Below are 18960 nucleotides of genomic sequence, written 5' to 3' on the forward strand. Positions count from 1 at the left end.
ATTCCTGACGGCCTTCTCAGCTATCAAACAGATTTACTTAAGGCTAAGTGTACTAGCTTGTGTGATAACAAGTTTGAAACAGAGAAAAACATTTCTCCTCCTTACTGACTTTATCAAAAAAGTGAAGCAGGAGCTATTTCAGATGACTACAGTGATGGATGAAATGCTCTCAATTTTGCTCACCTTCTGGGAACAGTTAAAGTTAGAACTTGAAATCTGCAGACTAGGATAGGGTAGGACTCCTAAATGACCTCTCCCTCATCAGAACTCCCTTCACATAATTTTTCAATAATATTCAGTACTACTATTCATAGCATTCAGAGAAAAAAAAAAAATCTCTGCTGTTGGGATTGGCCCACTTACATAGGTACTCTATGTTGGGAATTAAGTGGACAGTGAGGGAAGGGAAACAGTAATAACAGTCATCTTGACTGGGTGCAAAACAGCCCAGAAGTAAACTATGCTTTTCTAGGACCTTCCAATTTAGTCTGACAATTCTTATCTCAAGATAGTTGAACTGGGACACGAACAAAAAACCCACACCATATTCAACTTTAAATTCAGTTTTTCAGAGAGAACGGCAGAATGCTGTAACCATTAGGAACCCCTGAGTCCTCAGCTGTGGTGTGGAGGCAGATGGAAAAAGGCAAGACAGCACTAGAAAGGTAGGTGGTCATCTTCTCCCTTTCCTTGTTTAAACTGAAGGTCTAATGAAAGAAGTTATTTCTTTCTACAAACCATGACAGCAGATGATCATGGCTCTTACCAACTGCAGGTAATACACCTGCTATTATCTTTTACCTTTCAGTGCTACTTTTTTCATGCTCCAAATCCTGCTGTTGTAAAACTGCATAAAATTTTGCCCTATAAGCAGACACCAAATTACAGGGTCACTTACAGTTCACAAAGTTACACCTAAATTTTTAATTATTGATGTGTAACAGAATATAAAGTAATACACAAACAGCAACTGGATAATTACTACATCACAAGTAGCATTTATTCATACAGCTGTGCATCCAAACTGGTAGCATTGCTGCTAAGAACTGGCATCTCCCTGTACACCTAATGGTTGCCTCAGGACATGTCTTAACCTATTTTCTTTTCAAGTTCAAATTATCGAATGCAGCAAAATACTGGTGACAGTAAAGCAAAATAATGACAAGTTTACCACGTCAGAGTTCTTCAAATCCAAAACGAACAAATGGTTAGCATTAAGTAAATATATCTTTTTGCTTTCATAAATCTTAAGTCTTACCTCTTTGAGTTAAATCAACCATGAGTGATGACTCTGTTTGCCCGATAGGATTGGAGACGCCTAATATGAAATCATAGGTTTTTTGATCGGCCAGTACTGGAAAGCCACAAACACGCTCTCTGTTCATTTCATTGACTTCGCATGAAACATTTTTACCAGATATTCTACAAAGTAAAATGGCAGGGGAACAACTTAATTTTTGAACGATTTTTAGCAACAGTCAGAAGTCTAGACTGAAAACACAGTAAAGAATGATGGGTTCACTGACACATGGCTTACAGAGTGATTTGATTGCAGAGGCATATCTAACACCACAACGCAGGCTAAAGTGGCATCAGTCATGACTTGCCCTGTTCTCACGTGAAACTCTCGCCCTCTTCCACTAGCATAACATTTCCATCCTCTCACTTCTCAAAAGCCTGGAAAACAGGTAGGTCCTGTAAAACCACCTCACAAGTCACAACTAAGATTCTGATTTAAAGTATCTTTGTTCAGATCAGCATACATTTGCATTTAAAGAATGTTCTTAATTGCTTTCTGAACTAGGGAAATGTGACACACATTACATCTTTCTGACAGCCCTGCCAAATCCAAACTAAGGTTTGTTACCTGGGATACATCCACTAGTCCTGGCTGGTTTTAAATCAAAAGCAGGAGAGGCAGTCTGGTAACGGCCAAGACCAGAGTTACATCTTTAGGGGTAAAATCTGAAGTGTGTTTCTGTATGTATGCTTGTATATAGAAGCTGCTTTAAGTACAATCTGTGTAAATCTCTCACTGAATAGCAGAAGTTTAATTTCTTCCTTCAGGCATTTTTATTGTGTTACAGTTGAGCTTTGAGCTCTCTCCACACCACACTCTCCATTTCAGTGGCTCAGTGTGGGCTGAGAACAAGGATGAGAATATTTACCCTGAAATACATCACATTAATCTCCTCACAGCTTTGGGCTGAGCAAAACAAGTCTGAACTACATCCTCGTTTATGAGCTGAATATGGGTAGCCAGCGACTGGAGCTCCATTCCTTTGAATACCTGCTCTGTTTTGTCCACCTCTTTGCACCCTACCCAATGATTTTTTTAGCACTAGCATCCTGGATTACATCTGTGACCATAACTAAATCCTCATTGCCTCTGACTTGCTTCAAAGCCACCATGAGACTCCATTTCCCATCAGATTCTGTGACTCAGGCCTTTCCTGGCTCCTTTCCCTGACTGCTCCTTTGGCATTACGGGGGAGCCTCCTTGCCACGGGAATCCTGTTGACTCCTCACTAACTTCTAACCACAATCACCAAAGAATCCCACTTGCAAGTGCTATTCGAAAACAATGATTTTTCGCTTTTAAGGCTTTATATGGCCTACGGTGCAAGACAAACTGGCGGGACACCAGTCTTCACTTTCTCTGTGGATGATGCCAGCGTTATTAGTCTCTTTCAGTGTTTTCCAGGTAACATGCACTTTGCCTGGTCTGCACTAGCTAGTTCTTAATGCTGGGAGGAGAATGGGTATGTTGCTATTTTCCCTAGTAGCATTTGGGAAATGCCCCATGGCCTGTCTTACATTTGTTTCTCAGTGAGTTTCTGTCATTCTGCATGGCAGAAGCTCAGTAAATGGCTGACAGATGATCGGAAACAGTTTGCACATTAGAAAAAAAATAGTGAATGCCTCTTACTATCTCCTTGTATTTTCACAGTGGTCTTATCTACATGTTGGCAGTAGCCTGACACGCTAAGACCTTTATTTTGCCACGAGTCCATGATGGCATAAATCTTTGGGAAAAGTCATCCTTAACTCCAACTGGAATTTTGCAGAGTTAGACAAAGTTTCTCCAAAAACTCTTGAAAAGAATTTTAGGCTCTAAATATAGAGGCTATCTCATTTAAATAGGCATGGGGCAGTAAGGCACAGACAGCAACAGACATATTCCAGTTCTACCCTTTTACTCCTTTTAGTGCTGAATTGTTTTACCTTTCAAATAAACTGTATTTTGTTCTTCGTTTTCCATATAGTCCACTGGGTCTGCCTGGTTTCCAGGTGCATTTTATTATCAGGAAATTGGATGTTTCACAGCTGAGGTTTTGGGGAATATCAGGGGCATCTGTGGCATGAAAGAAAGCCAAAACAGTTAGCCAATATTTTGCCATCCTGTTGTGACACTGGGTCACTAGCTTCCTGAAAGCATCACCATTCTTTTTCCTGGGTCTAGACTGCGTATCTCACACATACATGGTAATAGTTATGCTCCAATCATATAAATAAAATGCTTTAAAAAAACCCCAATAAAACAGATGGATAATTGTTATCAGCCCCATCTGACTAACACTTGACTCTAGGCTTCTAACTCAGTGGGTAATCTGGTAAATCACATGCAAATATGTTCACAAGCTCCAGGCTCTGACCTGGAAGTGTTTCACTGAAGCTCTGCCAAACACTTACAAAATTCTGAGCATCAGTTTAGCCGCTGAGCAACACAGGAATGCTGTCAGCTGTGCGTCACATTTTCTGACATGCCAGCCCCACCACTGCTTTGAATTGTCCAAGCAAGTCACGTCAAGGAGATGTTGCCTTTAGCGTGAATTCCATGCTGAATTTCAAAGTTAAAGCAAGCCCTGAATGGCTTGTTCTCTTCACTGTTGCTTTGGAAGTGCCCATCTGTTTCTTGTAAAGCTTGTTCGTAAAGCTTTTTCTTTGCTCCCATACTAGAACAGTGTTGAGAGCCTTCCTGGAGAAGATGGGCAGTGTTCCCAACAGAGAGGGTAATCATGCTAAAGCAAAACTAAGCAGGGAACTTATTTCAAGTCTGATACACTATTCTCCAAGAGGTAATACAAAAATATCCACGTATCTGCCCTAGAGAAAGGGCATTAACAAAAGAGGCAACAGTGGCAGGTTTAGTTCAGACTATGAGCAGCAGACCAAAAAGAACACTTAATATGCCAGACGTAGGCTTAACCGAGGTGGTGTGCATCCATATTTACTTCCTCTAGCTTTTCTTCTCCAAATGCCTCTTGTAAGCAAAAGCAACATGACAAGTTCTCTCCCTTCCCACTAAGTAGGTACCACAAGAAGAAGCACTGGCAGGAACAGACTTCCCTAGATCCCAGCTCTTCAAAAACCACTGTATGGGAAAAACTTATGGGATTATTACAGCCCATATTCATGAACCATGGACTTATTTACCTACAAGATTCTCCCACAAAAATAAATACTGCACAAACAATGTAAAAATGGCATCTCACTGAGAAGTTGTAAAAGGTTGGATTATGTTTTTCATTTGCTATCACACACTTAATACACAAAGTCCATGACAGGAGGCACAGGCTGGAGTCAGGTACACACTTTCAAAGTAAGCCCAGTCTCCTCTCCTCTCCTCTTCCTCAGCCCCAAGGACCCTAAGTTCAAGGGCAGGCATTTGTGATGGGGAACAGGACTCTATTGGGCAGCTATTCGAAGACGATAACTCAACAAATTGTTGTGGGGAAAACACACAAAGCTCTGAAGTGACCCATTATAGGAAAGAAGAACCAGGTACTTCCAGTAGTTTAAGAGGTATCTGTATGTGGAAGAGATTTCTGAGGCTGGTATGATAACACAGAGAAGATACACAGTGATTCAGTATCTTTAAAGAAAATACTCAAAGAATGTTTACAAGATTTTCCAGGAAAGTGGAGCTGTCAGCTGTGTTCCTTCACTGTGATTAGTTCTGAGGGAGCTACCACCCCGGTGAGCACCTGTTGTTATTTTAACTGTTTCATTGTCTTCATCTGACTGGTTGCTAAATCAATGTTTTCACTTACAGTTCTTGCCCTTACTCTCACCTTGTCATGGACCAAACTAGAACAGATGTAAACCTAAAGTGAAAGAGACTGAGGATGAATCTTCATATGGAAATAATCTACTAAATATTCCAGATCATGAAGAAGTGCCTTAGATAAAAACATCAAGGATAGAAGCACTGGACCAGCTTCTAAGAGAAGAGGACTTACAGGGGTACCTCCTCATCCTCAAAGCCTTGGTGTCTTCTCCATGGGCAAAAGCAGGGGTGTCAACCAGGAGCCACATCAGCCTCGTGGTTGCCTTCAAAGGGTCAAATGTAATTTTAGGACTGTGTAAATGTAGGACTAGTTACACTTATACAGTCCTAAAATTACATTCAGCCCTTTGAAGGCAACTACGAGGCTGACATGTGCCTGCTGGTGAAAATGAATTTGACACCCCTGGGCTAGAGTTTCCACAGTGAAATCAAACAAGTACAATCTCAGTTCATCCTCAGAAACCAAAGGCCAGGGGGAAAAAGGACACAATACTCTTTGTTTCCTAGCAGAACCATAGAAGTGTCAAAATGATTTTGATTTTCCTAAAGTTAGTAAACATAATGATCCATACATCCTACAAACAAGACAGTTCCATCCATCTCATCTCCGGACAGTATGCACACTACATTTGTCCCACTGGTATCTGAAGCACTGGCATTTAGCACTCTGATTGCACTGCTCCGACTGCTCAGATGTATCATCGGGTATATTTCTGGTCCATAAGTCATCCGTTGTATCTGCTGTCCTTCTTCATGGACACAACAAATTGTCACATCTGAACCTACTGCCACCACAGTGTCCTCAGGAAACACTCCACTCCCATGGGGCTCAGTATCTTTTCCTAGCAAAGAATGAAGAACAGAAAATAAAAAATCCTTACATGAACAATTTGCCATAAACTTGTTGCTGATCAGCTAAAATGTGACTTAGGAGCACTCCAATGCGTACAAGTCAATGTTCACTAGGTTTCATTAACTAAGGATTGCATTATTTCTCTCATCAAAACACCCCCAGAAACAGCAGTCCATTACTGCCTAACGTTTTCGCTCTGATTTTGGCTTACATTTCATAAAGCAATCAAAGTCCATGAGGTGGCAAGGGAACAAACATACCAGGCACCTCTGCTACTGGGCTCCAGTCACTCCAATCCTTGGGGCCAACAAACTGTGTTATATTAATATAACAGCGAATCTTCACATAATGTGATGTACACTCCAAAGGCATATCTGATGTCCAGTTCCAAGAAAGAATGATGTCTTCATGAGTCAGTTTTGAATAGTAAGTTACCTACAAAGTTTTCCCCAAAAAAAGAGAGAGTTTATGAATACCTGTTAGCAATGAGTTATCATCTCCCAGGTGCCAACAGAATGGCAAATTAAGTGAAGTAAACCACAAAATCCTAATAGATATTAGGAATGTCCCGCCTAACTTTCAGTTGTATTGTGAATTTACTTGGACAAAAGCCTAAGATGCCACCAGCCAGGTAGCCTACCAGCCAGAAATACTACAGGGCAGACATTTGAAGGAGAGCAGGAAGCTCGCCAAGCATTTCAAAACGTAAATATTGCAACCCAGTAGCCTGGGCCTCTCCCAGTATTAGTCCCAGGCCACACATATTACCTCTTCTCCATTCCTAAAACTTAGAGAACAGTTTAAATAAATTAGCCTGGAATAACTGTTATTGCAAAAAAAAAAAAAAAAGGCAAACTGAACATTCAAAGACCACCAAGACTTTAGACACTGTTGTAGAAGCAAAGCAGAGATAATGGTATAAAATATCTGTCAAAGTCATATGCAAATACTAATTAAAACCAAACCAAACCAAACCAACCAACCAACCAACCCCAAACAAAAACAAAACCCCCCAAAAAGACCCCCCCCAAAAAAAACCCCCAAACAAAACCTGTACTAATTTAAACACACACACACATGAAACAAACCAAAACAGCAACAAAAAACCCACAGCAAAACGAAGAACAAACAAACAAATAAACAAAAGCCAACCAAACAAGAACAACAAACACAAACCTGCGACTAAGTACTGACAGTATGGTAGCCACTGTCCTCAAAACTTCAAAACTTAACAAGAAATTACCTACCAGAAGCATGACTACACTCAGGTTCTGCAAAGCTCTACTATCTTGATTATTCTCAGCTTTCTTCAAATCACCTCCCAGAATATTACCAAGGGCACACATCATACATAGGTTTTTCAAAAAGGAAGTAAAGGACTTACTTGTGTGACTTTTTCCATTGCTTCTTTACGGAGTATCTGAATCTGCCAAAAGGCATCCAGTCCATATGGGAAGACTGATCCATTATCACTCCACTTCAGATTTAATGTGGAAGTTGAAAAGTCAGGTGTTAAACTAAGAATGCGTGGAGTGAGAGGAACAAATGCTTGAAAAAGAGAGAGGGAAAAAAGCCACATCCAAGTCATTAGTCAGCAATACCAGCCCTGCAGGTGTTTAACAGCCACATGTCTCTGCTCTCAACTGGCTAGTAGCCATGCAAACATGTAACTCAACCTCTGTAATTAGGATAAGATGGGCTCTGTCATTACTTGAGCATGAAAGTTCCCAGGAAAGGACAGGTGCTAGTGAGTCATCAGGTAGCATTTTCTTCTAACACGTCAACATGCAGATGTGTGAATAACTGATCAAGAATATGATTCTCCATAATGCATAGTAAGGAAGACATATCTTTCACAACCTTCATTCAATGCTGCAGGGCTAAAGGAAACATGGCATCAGTCTTTGAAGTGTACATGAGAACACATCTAGGGAGGATGATGGAAAGTATCCCAAAGGAAGAAATGGGGCTTGGCAACCAGCAGGAAAAATGGGACATGCAACAGAAGCTGGAGTAGGGAGAAAGCAGAAGCACAGGGTGGAAGAAGCTCACATGAGCCTCAGAAGAAAAACATGAGGAATGTGATTTTAAGCTACAAGAAATACTGAAGGCGTGACATGGTGATGAGGACAGGACATGGAGCTTAAACAGAAGCACCTCTTCTATGAATGGGTCGTGGTGAAGCAAGAAAGAGCCTGAGCACCAGGCAAGGGTTATGGTAGTACAAAGGTTATGGCAGTTAATTGGGCCTGGTGCAGGATAAATCCTGGTTTTAAAATGTGTGTTTTATGCAACTTTGGTCCTGGCCAAGGCTCTGAGAGCCTGCAAAGCACGGTCAACACACTATCCGTGATAACCAGAACCAGAGAGACCCACCCTGCCCGACATCAGCAAGATGCTGAAGAGGCCAGTGTGTTGCCCACATATTTTTGAGTTCAGTTTTTTTGAAGTTCTTGAGCTGCTCTCAGCTGAAGAGAACACTGAACCGTGGATAAGAAGTGCTACTGACTTTAGATTTTGACTGCACTACACTAAAGAAAAAACCAGGAAAACTGAAACCAAAGAAGAAATTATAAGCAAGTGTTGCAGATGGTGCCAACGCCATCTTCAGCTTACAACTTCCTCCCTTGGGAGGAAGGAAGTGGGAAAAAGTCAAATTTATCTGTGACTGCAATATGATGCAGCCTATCTCCCAAGCATAAATGCATTTGCTCAGTTTCATATACTTTTGAACAGAATGGGTAAGTTGCACATATACTAAGAAAACACGATCCTGTCAGGAGTGACATAACTGCCCTTAAAATTTTGTGAAACTCCAGGAATAAACTACTTAATTCTGTAGCAGTTCAGCATTTAAAATTGGAGAACAGACACTAGGAATTTTATTCTTCCTTTACTGAGTCAGGTCTGAGCAAATGCACTTTATACCTGGTGCAGGTATTTGGGTATGTAGACTAGGAACTTGTTTACAAATCCTTCCTAATTTACAATTACAAAAAAACAAGCAGAGGAAGATGTAACAGTGTTGCACTCTGTTTTTTTCCTTGTATTCTGCTCTTGACTCCTCTGCTACGATCTATGGATAGAGGGGTTTTCTTTCCCCTGAAGGGGAGAGAAAACAACCTGTTAGGTATGGCAGATTCATATGGACTCAGCACATAAACATTTTACATAGATTCATATGGACTCAGCACATAAACATTTTACATACAGGAGCACTACCAAAGAAAACTGCAAGTATATACAATTCTGGAGCATTGTTAATCACTGCATAGAGGCCTTATATACACACATAAAACCTCATACATACAGATGTCCTTCTTGTGAATTTCAAATTCTTTGGTAGCCAAAGCAGTTCCAGAAATGCTGTTTGTGGTTATCGTCACCGTGGTGGAGCTCTCTGGGACTGGAATCTCAACCCTTTTCTCCTTAGTTTTAAAACACATTGAAGGGGGAAGGTCACTGAAAAGACAGAGAGGATTAGGCAGATATTTCAGCTGATAGGAAGGTAAGGCAAGCTAAGGCCTATTCCTAGGACACTAATAAACCACAAATTCTCTGTAATATAACAGAGAGCTCCATGGCAAGTCTGTGAAGCAGTAAGACTTGCATAGGCTTTGGTTAGTATCAGATTAACAGGCATTCCCTGTGCAGTAGTTGTATAATGCAGCTAGCTAGTTGTTAAGCCTTGAACTGAAAAACTGACTTTTTAACCAAAAGACACATTTTTGAAACCTTCGCTCACCATGAATCAATATTTCAAAATAAGCAAAATAATGCAAAAGTACCTCCCCTTATGTTTCATGACTCTCTCTCCCTCCATTACTTCTCAAACTGATGGCATACGGGTGCAAAAAGCAGGTTCATCCATCTCAGAGCAAATCTTTTAGCTCCCTTCTGCTGCCCAGCTCATACAGAAAGGGCCGAGGGCAGTGGAGAGAACTGCTAAGATCCCAGATGAAAATACAGGCTGTGTATATTGTTTGTGCAGTGCTCAGCACAATGTGATCTGGTGTTTGTCTGGAGGTCATAGATATATACAGGAAACAATATTGGATGGGTCAAGTCCCTTTGCTCATTATCACTGATGCAACTAGAAAGGCAAAAAGTTTGGAAAAATCTAGACCTTCCTTTTGGGAGAATGATGGGAGGAAGGCAAGCAAAGAGAACAGTGCCAGACTTCCTGGAGAGGGAGTTACTCACTTATGAACTGGAACAAGACCCTGGAGCTCACATCAACTGGAGTCAAGAGTTTGGGTTGAACTTTTAATATTCAGGCAAGACTCTGGGCTAGTGAAGGCCAGCTGAGACTTGAGTGCTCAGAAAGGCTATTCCTCTTCTGTACTGAGATATTATTAGAGGATGTTTGGGTAACTGAAAAAGAAAATCTCTTTCCCTCAGGGAGGTCTGTATTAAGCTCAGTCCTCAGCCTCTCCGCTTCGGGGACCAAAGCCTATTCTGCTTTGCTAAGGAGAAACAGCAGCAGCTACACAACTGTTCTTGTTTAGAGGGCAGTACCTCCTGAACTCTACATTCCTGAACCCCGCTGCAAGGTCACACAAATGTGTTTTGGTTTTCTTTTGTATAGAAATGATATCTGGCAATGCAGGAGGAATAACTAGATGCAGAAAATCAAACATGTAGGTGGAAGAAGTGCAGCCAAGCCCTGGGACCCCAAGGACAAGTCTGGGCTGCCTGCAGAATTTACAGGAAAAAAGACCGTACTAATATCTGGATTGGGGGCAGGATCGAGATGCAAAAAGGATTTGAACTCATCCCTAGCACATGATAAGTATTTGGCAGACCCACAGCATGGGGAATTGCACATGTAGTTCTCATTAGTGAAAAACACACTGATGATTTAAGTTTCTTAACTTTTCCCAAAATTTTCATCTCACATTCACTTTGGGAAAGCTATTGTAGTTGTGGAATAATTTTTATGTTTCCTCTAACACTATGCTCTCCAGACAGCTTAAAATTTGTAAAGGCTATAAGACATCCACCAAGAGATTTTTCATGTTTTTCCACATGTGAATCTCAACACTTATGTCATATATTCTACCACTTTGGCCCATAGCATCAGGATTCACTTGTTCCAACTATCATTTCCTTTTGGATTGAACCTGGTATGAAGATGTCCCTCATGAAAACTCTGAGAAAAGGGCTAGGCAGACACACAGAGAAGTCTGAGTAAATGAGAGCATCTTCCAGCCCTTTGAAGAGATCAAGCAGGAGATTTTGGCGGAATTGTTAGCATGAAAAAAGACTTTGCCAGAAACCCTGCCATTGCCTGAGCTAACAGTGCCTGGAGGGAGCACCACCCAAGGAAAACTGATGGGGAGATGCTTGGAAACAATGGCATCACAAATTCCATGGGCAGTGACTGAGGAATAAGTACACTTTCATCACAATTTGGCAGTTTTCAACCAGGTATACAGCAGACTTACTTGGTAGTGTAGCAAAAGTCAGTTTGTCCATGTCTTCCTTTAGATGAGACATCCCAGGTACAGATCATTTTACGTAAATTGTGCGTTACGCATTTCAAATTCTGAGAGTGCCCCAGAGAACCTGAAGTCATGTAAGAAATACAGACACAAACTGTAGGTCAAAAATCACCAACTGTAAAACACCTGCTATTGTTCACATCTAGAGCCATTCTTTTTATATTTTTATTGCATGCATGTCTGGCCAGTATTTTAAAACTGTTGAATGATTTGTGTGCCTGATTACAGACAACCACAGACTGCCAGATTTCTAGAGGTAGCTAAAATGTGGGTTTGTACTTGTGTCCAATGGCACAGGCAGCTGTCTCTTTCCACAACAGCCATTTCGAGTCTAGCCTAATAAGCAGGCTCTGGGCCAATGGCAAAACCGCAAGCTTTGACGATAAACTTAATGAGTTTTTTGCTCTCCTTCGTTGTCTCACATAGAAGGCAATTAATGACAGAAGGGCAATTAAAGATAATGTGTGAAATTGTTGCAGATATCTGACATACAGCAAGAAGGTCTCAATGTGGACATCTACACCAACTGCATATGCAGACTATCACAGTCGCATTATGCAGAATTTAACAGTCAACTTTGCACTGGTTTACCAGATGCCACTGGTTGCTGGAAAGCAGAGACCAGGACTGGTAGTACCTCCATCCCTAGGATGGTGCGGGACCACAAAGCTGACAGTCTTTGAACATACAAATTGTAGGAAAGCAGCGTAATTAAATGCTGTCAGGACAGAAGGTACAAAAAAAAGTAACTAGTGAATTGCATTGCAATAAACTTACCTATCTCTTGGCTATATATTGAGCTTAAACATAAAATAGCTAGTACTAAAAGGTATTGGAGGCTTGAATTCTTCCACATTCTTCTACTGTTGTTTTCAGAACAGCACCTTCAGGCAGGAATAAGTGTCATCTTCCAACGAGCTAGTCAGATCTAAAATTAAAAACAAAAACAAAACAAAACAAAAACCCTTTGATATTCCAGAGCTGATATTCTGCAAACAGCACTTCTTGTTCCATCTATTTTTCCTCTTCAGTACTGCACCCAGGCATAGCAACTCCTTCCCTTTCTTTGTCTGGCAAATAAACCTTTTCACTGTCCCAACCACTCCTTGATTAACATGTTTTCAGAGAGGTGTTTCAAAGATAATCTTAAAAATCAAGACATGTAAAACTCAGTTATCCACAGGCCTCCTTCAGGACTACCTGAGTCCTTACCTGGAGTCCTGTGTCCAGCTCTGGAGCCCTCAGTACAGGAAAGACATGGACCTGTTGGAGAGGGGCCAGAGGAGCCACAGAAATGATGAGAGGGCTGGAACAGCTCTGCTGTGAGGACAGGCTGAGAGAGTTGGGGTTGTTCAGCCTGGGGAAGAGAAGGCTCTGGGGAGACCTTATTGTGGCCTTTCAGTACTTAAAAGGGGCTTCTAAGAAAGATGGGGACAGACTTTTTAGCAGGGCCTGTAGTGACAGGACAAGGGGTAATGGTTTTAAAGGAGGGAGATTCAGGTTATGCATGAGGAAGAAATTTTTTACAATGAGGGTGGTGAAACACTGGAACAGGTTGCCCAGAGAGGTGGTAGATGCCCCATCCCTGGAGATGTTCAAGGCCAGGCTGGACGGGGCTCTGAGCAACCTGATCTGGTTGAAAATGTCCCAGCTCATTGCAGGGGGGTTAGACTAGATGAGCTTTAGAGGTCACTTCCAACCCAAACGATTCTATAATTCTATGATTCTAGAAGAGAATAGACATGCCAGGGTATTCCTCTAGAACAGGTCTCTTCAACTTAGATTAAATGTCATATTCACAAAGCGTCCTCTGTACCATGAATGGAAATGACTTCTGCTTTGGTTATAGGTTCAAGGGGACAGGACAGCCCATCTGTTTTCCTCTCCTCTCCTCTCTGCTCACAGTTCATATTGCTCCTACTTCAAGTTATGGGATGCTCGAGACACTGCAGAACCAGATCTGATCACCCAGGATCACAGGTTCAATATGGTCTTAAGTAATAATTTCTAGAGGGAAAAAAGTAAAAAAAAAAAAAAAAAAGAAAGAGGCATTTCTCTACTGAAAGACACTTGTTGCTACAAATATTAATCTTGAGGTGAAAATTATCTAGAATACTCCATTTAATGTGTTATTTGAAGATTAATGGGTTACACGTTTTCCAAAGAGAAGTTCAACTGTTCAACAGGATCTGGGAAACACATTCAGTTCCACCCACACATCAGCCACCATCAGCTTTTGTTCTCAAAAAGAAAACTGCAGGAAACCTTGTCTTAAAGCCCAGTCAATCCCTGGTGCATTGTTCCCCTGCCACCTGAAAGCTCTGAGGGCTTGAGCACCCTCCCAGAGACCATAACTCCCATGTAGCAAAAGGCCTTCCCTCGGTGAACAACAGTAGAAGGGACATTTTCATGTATATAGCTGAGCCAGCTCCTCCTACAGAGCAGTTTTGTAGAACTCAAAACATCTTGTCCAGACTACTTCTTCCACGTCTCAGGTTGAAAGGCTCCTGACCTTGTCTTAGAAGTCTCTTCTGAAGCTAGACGACATCACTGTCAGATAACGGACCTTGCCTAAAAGCCTCTGAAATTTTTAAAGAACAACCTCTTCACTGAAGTCCTCTGTGGCACCAGGAATATGCTCCCTCATCCCTGCAATACAACTGTATATTTTTTATTACTCTTTTTTAAGGAATTCTCTCTCGGGGGACATCTGGGAATGCCCGAAATGTTGTTCTGGCCCTCGCCAATCTGCACTGTGCAAGCACAAACATTTCAGCACTATGTCAAATAATCCAGAGCTGTTCGCAAGGAGCCACTTTTTTTCTCTAGGTCTGCAATAACCAGACTGACGAAAGGCACAGGCAGCACAGGAGCTGAGAAATGGAAAAGGCCATTGTTAAATCTGCAGGGAAGAAACACCCTTAAAACTTAACAATTATTTTATTTTCACTGTGTTCTCAAGCTACCTTAAGACCTCATTAAAAACATACTAATTTAAGCTATACTACCCCAACACACATTCAGTTCTTCTTTTTATATATCCCTGAACTGCAATATCCATGCCATGTGACTTGTTAGAGGCCAAATCAAGAATGAAGTCTGACAAATTCATGTTCATCAAGAACCCAGCAGCACATAAAATATAATAATATCTGCCCCAGGATTCCCCCACTGCATTTTGGTGTCGCTCAGGGTCTTTATATAGTATTCGTCCACGTTACTAATGAAAATATGAGATGTTACCTCCAGCTTTAAACTTTGGTTACAAACCTCTAATTTCATAAAAAACATGAAGACCACTCAGACAGACCTGGGAGTTACAAGAGTAAAATGACTGCTTTCTATTTGTGATGTACATGTCAATGATATGTTTGTTTTTAGTACTTCTTCAAAGACCATTTCTGGTTTGTAAAAAAACCCCATATCAAAATTCCAAGTTTTACATCAAAATTAGTTGACAGTCCCCTATCACCTGGCAAAAGTCAAGGAAAAAAAGGAAAAAAGGGAAAGCAGTGGTGCCACTAGAAGAAAAAAAAACCCACTGCATTGTGAAGTTAATTAAATCCCAAGCCTCTCACTTTCTAAACACATTATCTGTACAGGATTGTGCAAAATCTGTTGGGTCATGCCAGGTTTACGAGGTTGATTCAGCAACTACACGTGTGCACGTGTTTCAAGAAAACCTTTTGGTTGCCTGCATACTCTTTCAATATATAGCTTACTGCACAGTCCCCCTACTGCAGAAGTTTTAAGAGTAACATCATAGCTGTGAATTACAAGAAATTTGAGTCATACCAAATTCTCCTAACTCAAGTACGGTTTTAATTTCTGTTTCAGAGTCAGGCATTGAAGTGAACCCATGTACTATCATGCAGAGCATGATGAGTGCCTTGTAAACCACAATCTTTCGTAAGAAACGTAGACTCCCTGACTCTGTCTTCTCATACACATTTTATAGCTTGCTGAAAAGTTGGCAATTTGAAGCCTCATGTTGCATAATTAAATGTCATTGGTCAGAAGAAAATATCCCCATTTATAGGCTTATTTTAATCATAAAGTTACAAAATAATTGAAGTAATTATAAATAGGAAGTTCACTTTCTTTGGATTAAAGCTGCCTTCAATCAGTTCCAAGGCTAATTCAAACGAAGCATGGAGGTTTTTCTTTACCCTGGAGAGATACGAAAAGCACGTTATCCTCTAGGCAGATATTCTCTTAAAATGGATAGGACAATGTAAGACTCAGAGATACTTACTTAGGACAAGAAAGCTCAATGTTGTCAGAGGAAGGCAAAACCTTGACCAGGCCTGGCTGGAATGCAACAAGAGTACCTGCTACTAATTGTAAATGTCTTTACATTGTAAATATTTTTTAAAAATGAGACAAAGAGGGATCAGCCCATTCTCTCCTCCAGAAAGAGCAACAGCAAGTAACCCATTTTTAACAGACATTCAGCTTAAAAAACACGAGCAATAGCACATCCCATAACAACCTCATTTCCCTGGGCAATCTATTTGTGTCACTTCACTGGGACTATTATTAGTGCTCCCAACCTGCTACACAATTATCTCTTCCTCCATTTTAAGCACATTACTTTGTCCTATCTTCAGCAGACAAAGAATGGTTTATCTTCTGCCTTGCAGCAACCTCTTACATAGAAGGTGGCTGATACCAGGTCTCTACTAGCTACTCCCTTAAAAACTCCCTATGTTTTTCACCCTTTCTCAGTCTGTTTCTTGATTCCTGATATTTTTAGGAGTGAATATTTCTCTGTGGACTAAATCTGCTGTATCCTTGGTTTTGAAATATTTCTGCTCCCTGTGGCCTGAGAATTATTAAGCACAATGAAGGAACTCTTCTAAGGCAAACCTATGCGTGGCACGTGTTTATACAGCCCATGCTATATTTGCTTTTCTCTCAACATTCAGACCTTGTTGACTCAATTACAGCGCGTGATCCAGCCCCGGATACTACTGTATAAAGCTGCCACGTAGCTGTTTATCTAGTACTTCAGACTCCAATCTCATCCTCAAATGGACTGCAAACCTCCTGACTTCGCATGAGTATATTTGCACAGCAAATTAATCTTAAAGGCCTTGCCTAAATAGGTCTTCCACTTTTGAAATTTTAAAATAAGGAAAAAGCCTCCCCTAAATCTATGCTAAGGAACATCATTGTGTATTTATCCAAAAAGTATTCACACATACCAACAGCATAGGCATGGCAGGCTTCAGTATATGTTTACCTGTATTTAAGAGCTGCTACTAAATGCAGGATTCCACACTAACTGCTGGAAGTTACAGTACACAGAGATGTCCTGGCTTTGCTCAGGGCTTTATGTTGTGCAGAGAAACTACCCTTGTGCCTGTGGTTAGAAAGAAGTAACTTTAAATTGTATTTTATGCAGATAAACTAACAAAGGAACAATTAGGTTCAGAGTCTTAATCACTGAAGCCAAAGGAGGGTGGCCCTTATTTAAAACAGCTGAATACCAACTGTGCACTTTTAGATTATGTTTAAAGATGTTTTGATACATAGTACACCTATGGATGATCAGATAGATAAGAAAGGAAAAGTACCCTTGAGACATTAAAGTGCACCTGGGAAAATATCTGTGGACTGCTTTCCTCCAACACCTTCGCAGCTGTAAAGAGGGTTAAAGGTTCTGTGACAAGCTGAGTAAACGAGGGCAGCACCAGCTGTTCGACACTGACATGCTATGACACTACCAGCCTCTTCAGACTTAACCTCTCAAAGAGAAAAACAAGATAACTGGTATCTCTCCTACTGACTGTGTTCTATATTATGTCTTTCTTGGCTCAACTGGGTCTGCGTATCTTTTTTTAAAGCATAGCTGACCAAACGCTCAACTATCATCAAAGGAAAAAAAAAGTATTTTCTTAGTTGTAACAGCTCAGTTCTCTGAGCATAGAAGTTCTCCAAAGCTCTGTTCTACTTTTGAGTTTGCTGGTCACTCAATGTATCTCATTGTCAAGTGCATGGAAACCACTTTGAAAACAAACAAACAAAACAGATTAAAAAATCAAAACTCTTTCTGGCCTGCTTTCTGCCTGCAATCTGATCTGCCAGTCACAACCTTCCAGGTTTGGCTTTGAAGAAAAAAAAAAATCTATGAATTGAGGATCAGTGGCCACATTTGTTATGTTGTTTTTTTTTTTTTTTTGTACTCCACAAGCAGATATCAGAAAAGAAATGGTTAAAAAGGCAGCTTATACAAAATGTTTAGGGAAACTGTAAGTGGAGAATACTAAATGAAAGCATGAAACCAGTAAAAACATATGTATTAATCATAATCGAAGAAATCTGTTTGTTGACAAATTTTCTCAAGTTACAACTTGTTTGTTTCTCCACAGTTAAGGGTATAGTCACAATAATTTACCACCAAATAGAACAATAAAAGGTCGTGAGGAAACGACACCAAAGCATACCACCAAAAGATTCCAGAGACTCACAGCAGGCTGTATTTTTTGCAATACTGCACGGCCATCATGCCAAATACAGCCAGTCAGAAAAGCAGGTGCTAAGCATGTGCCTAGATCAAAACCTTATTGCTGGAAGAAAAATTATGCTGCTTAGCAGGTGGAAAACACTCATTTTACTTGTCTCTGCCCAAAGATACTAATTTAACATTCAAAGTGAAAGCAAACACGCCTATATCCAGATAAAAATGAATATATCACATTACATATCCTACTATTGCCAACAGAAAGCTTCCAAAAAAAATCCCCTATCTGAAAGACCGTGCCAGAAGTACACATTTCTGGGAAACCAAGCAAATTGCCAGTACAGCTGACAGTAAAGACAACAAACACAGAAACAGAAGATGAACTGGCTCTCTTTAGAAAAGCTTTGCTGATCCCATAGCCTTCAGTCTTTGACTTTAAAGCTAGCTGAGTAATAAAAAAAAATGGAAGTAGAATTAATAAGATTTATTTGAGGAGGTTTGGCTGTTTTTCAATACAGTACATTCTTCCACCTCCTCAAAAAAATTCCCAAAGTTGAGACAAAAATCTCTCTTCAGTAATCTAAATGCAGGCTTTCCCTCTCTGTTTTATAACATGGCAACATTCCACGTTATAAAAGATTCGCAGGACATGAATCACTAAAACTCGTTTATAAATGAAGGCTGAATCCCATTTGGGAATCTGGCTTTCCCCGGTTCTGAGGAATTAATTTAAGAATCTGCTATTTCTCTTTCCGGAAGCTGATAAAATAATTCAAGTTGCCTATCTGTACCAAATGCACTCTCCTAATCTGCAGCGGAGGAAAAGGAAACAAAGACAGGGTGTCAAGATATTATATAGTAAATGTGCAGGAGTGCACAAGGCCAAAATTTCAGTCCTTTGAGACAAACTTTGTTTTGTTGTGCTTTTTTTTTTTTTTTTTCCTGTCAAGCACGGGGAGAAACATTCCCTCCTCACTGCTTCCTCTAGCTGCCAAACAGCAGCACCACCTCTGAGATCCTGGGAAGCCACCACAGTTACCTGGCAGCAACCTCAGCCTGCTTCTGC

At 40.7% G+C, this 18960-nt stretch overlaps 1 protein-coding gene across 8 annotated transcripts in view; it reads right to left on the reverse strand.

Moving 5' to 3' along the window:
• Positions 1–18960, reverse strand: part of LOC136002611 (leukemia inhibitory factor receptor-like) — a 105052-nt gene that overhangs the window by 21940 nt on the left and 64152 nt on the right. For 7 of the 8 annotated variants that reach the window (XM_065657849.1, XM_065657847.1, XM_065657844.1 and 4 more), the window contains 8 exons: positions 12206–12356; positions 11372–11492; positions 9235–9386; positions 7309–7472; positions 6185–6359; positions 5644–5913; positions 3226–3355; positions 1259–1422 (listed from right to left, as the gene is read on the reverse strand). In XM_065657849.1, coding sequence (XP_065513921.1) covers positions 1259–1422; positions 3226–3355; positions 5644–5913; positions 6185–6359; positions 7309–7472; positions 9235–9386; positions 11372–11492; positions 12206–12284 — 1255 coding nt within the window. In that variant the 5' untranslated portion in view covers positions 12285–12356. Of the gene's footprint in view, positions 1–1258; positions 1423–3225; positions 3356–5643; positions 5914–6184; positions 6360–7308; positions 7473–9234; positions 9387–11371; positions 11493–12205; positions 12357–13244; positions 13359–18960 lie in introns of those variants that run through there. The other variant, XM_065657848.1, reaches the window with a different exon arrangement.

This window comes from Caloenas nicobarica, chromosome Z, assembly GCF_036013445.1.
Source record: "Caloenas nicobarica isolate bCalNic1 chromosome Z, bCalNic1.hap1, whole genome shotgun sequence".
In the NCBI taxonomy this organism is placed as follows: domain Eukaryota; kingdom Metazoa; phylum Chordata; class Aves; order Columbiformes; family Columbidae; genus Caloenas; species Caloenas nicobarica.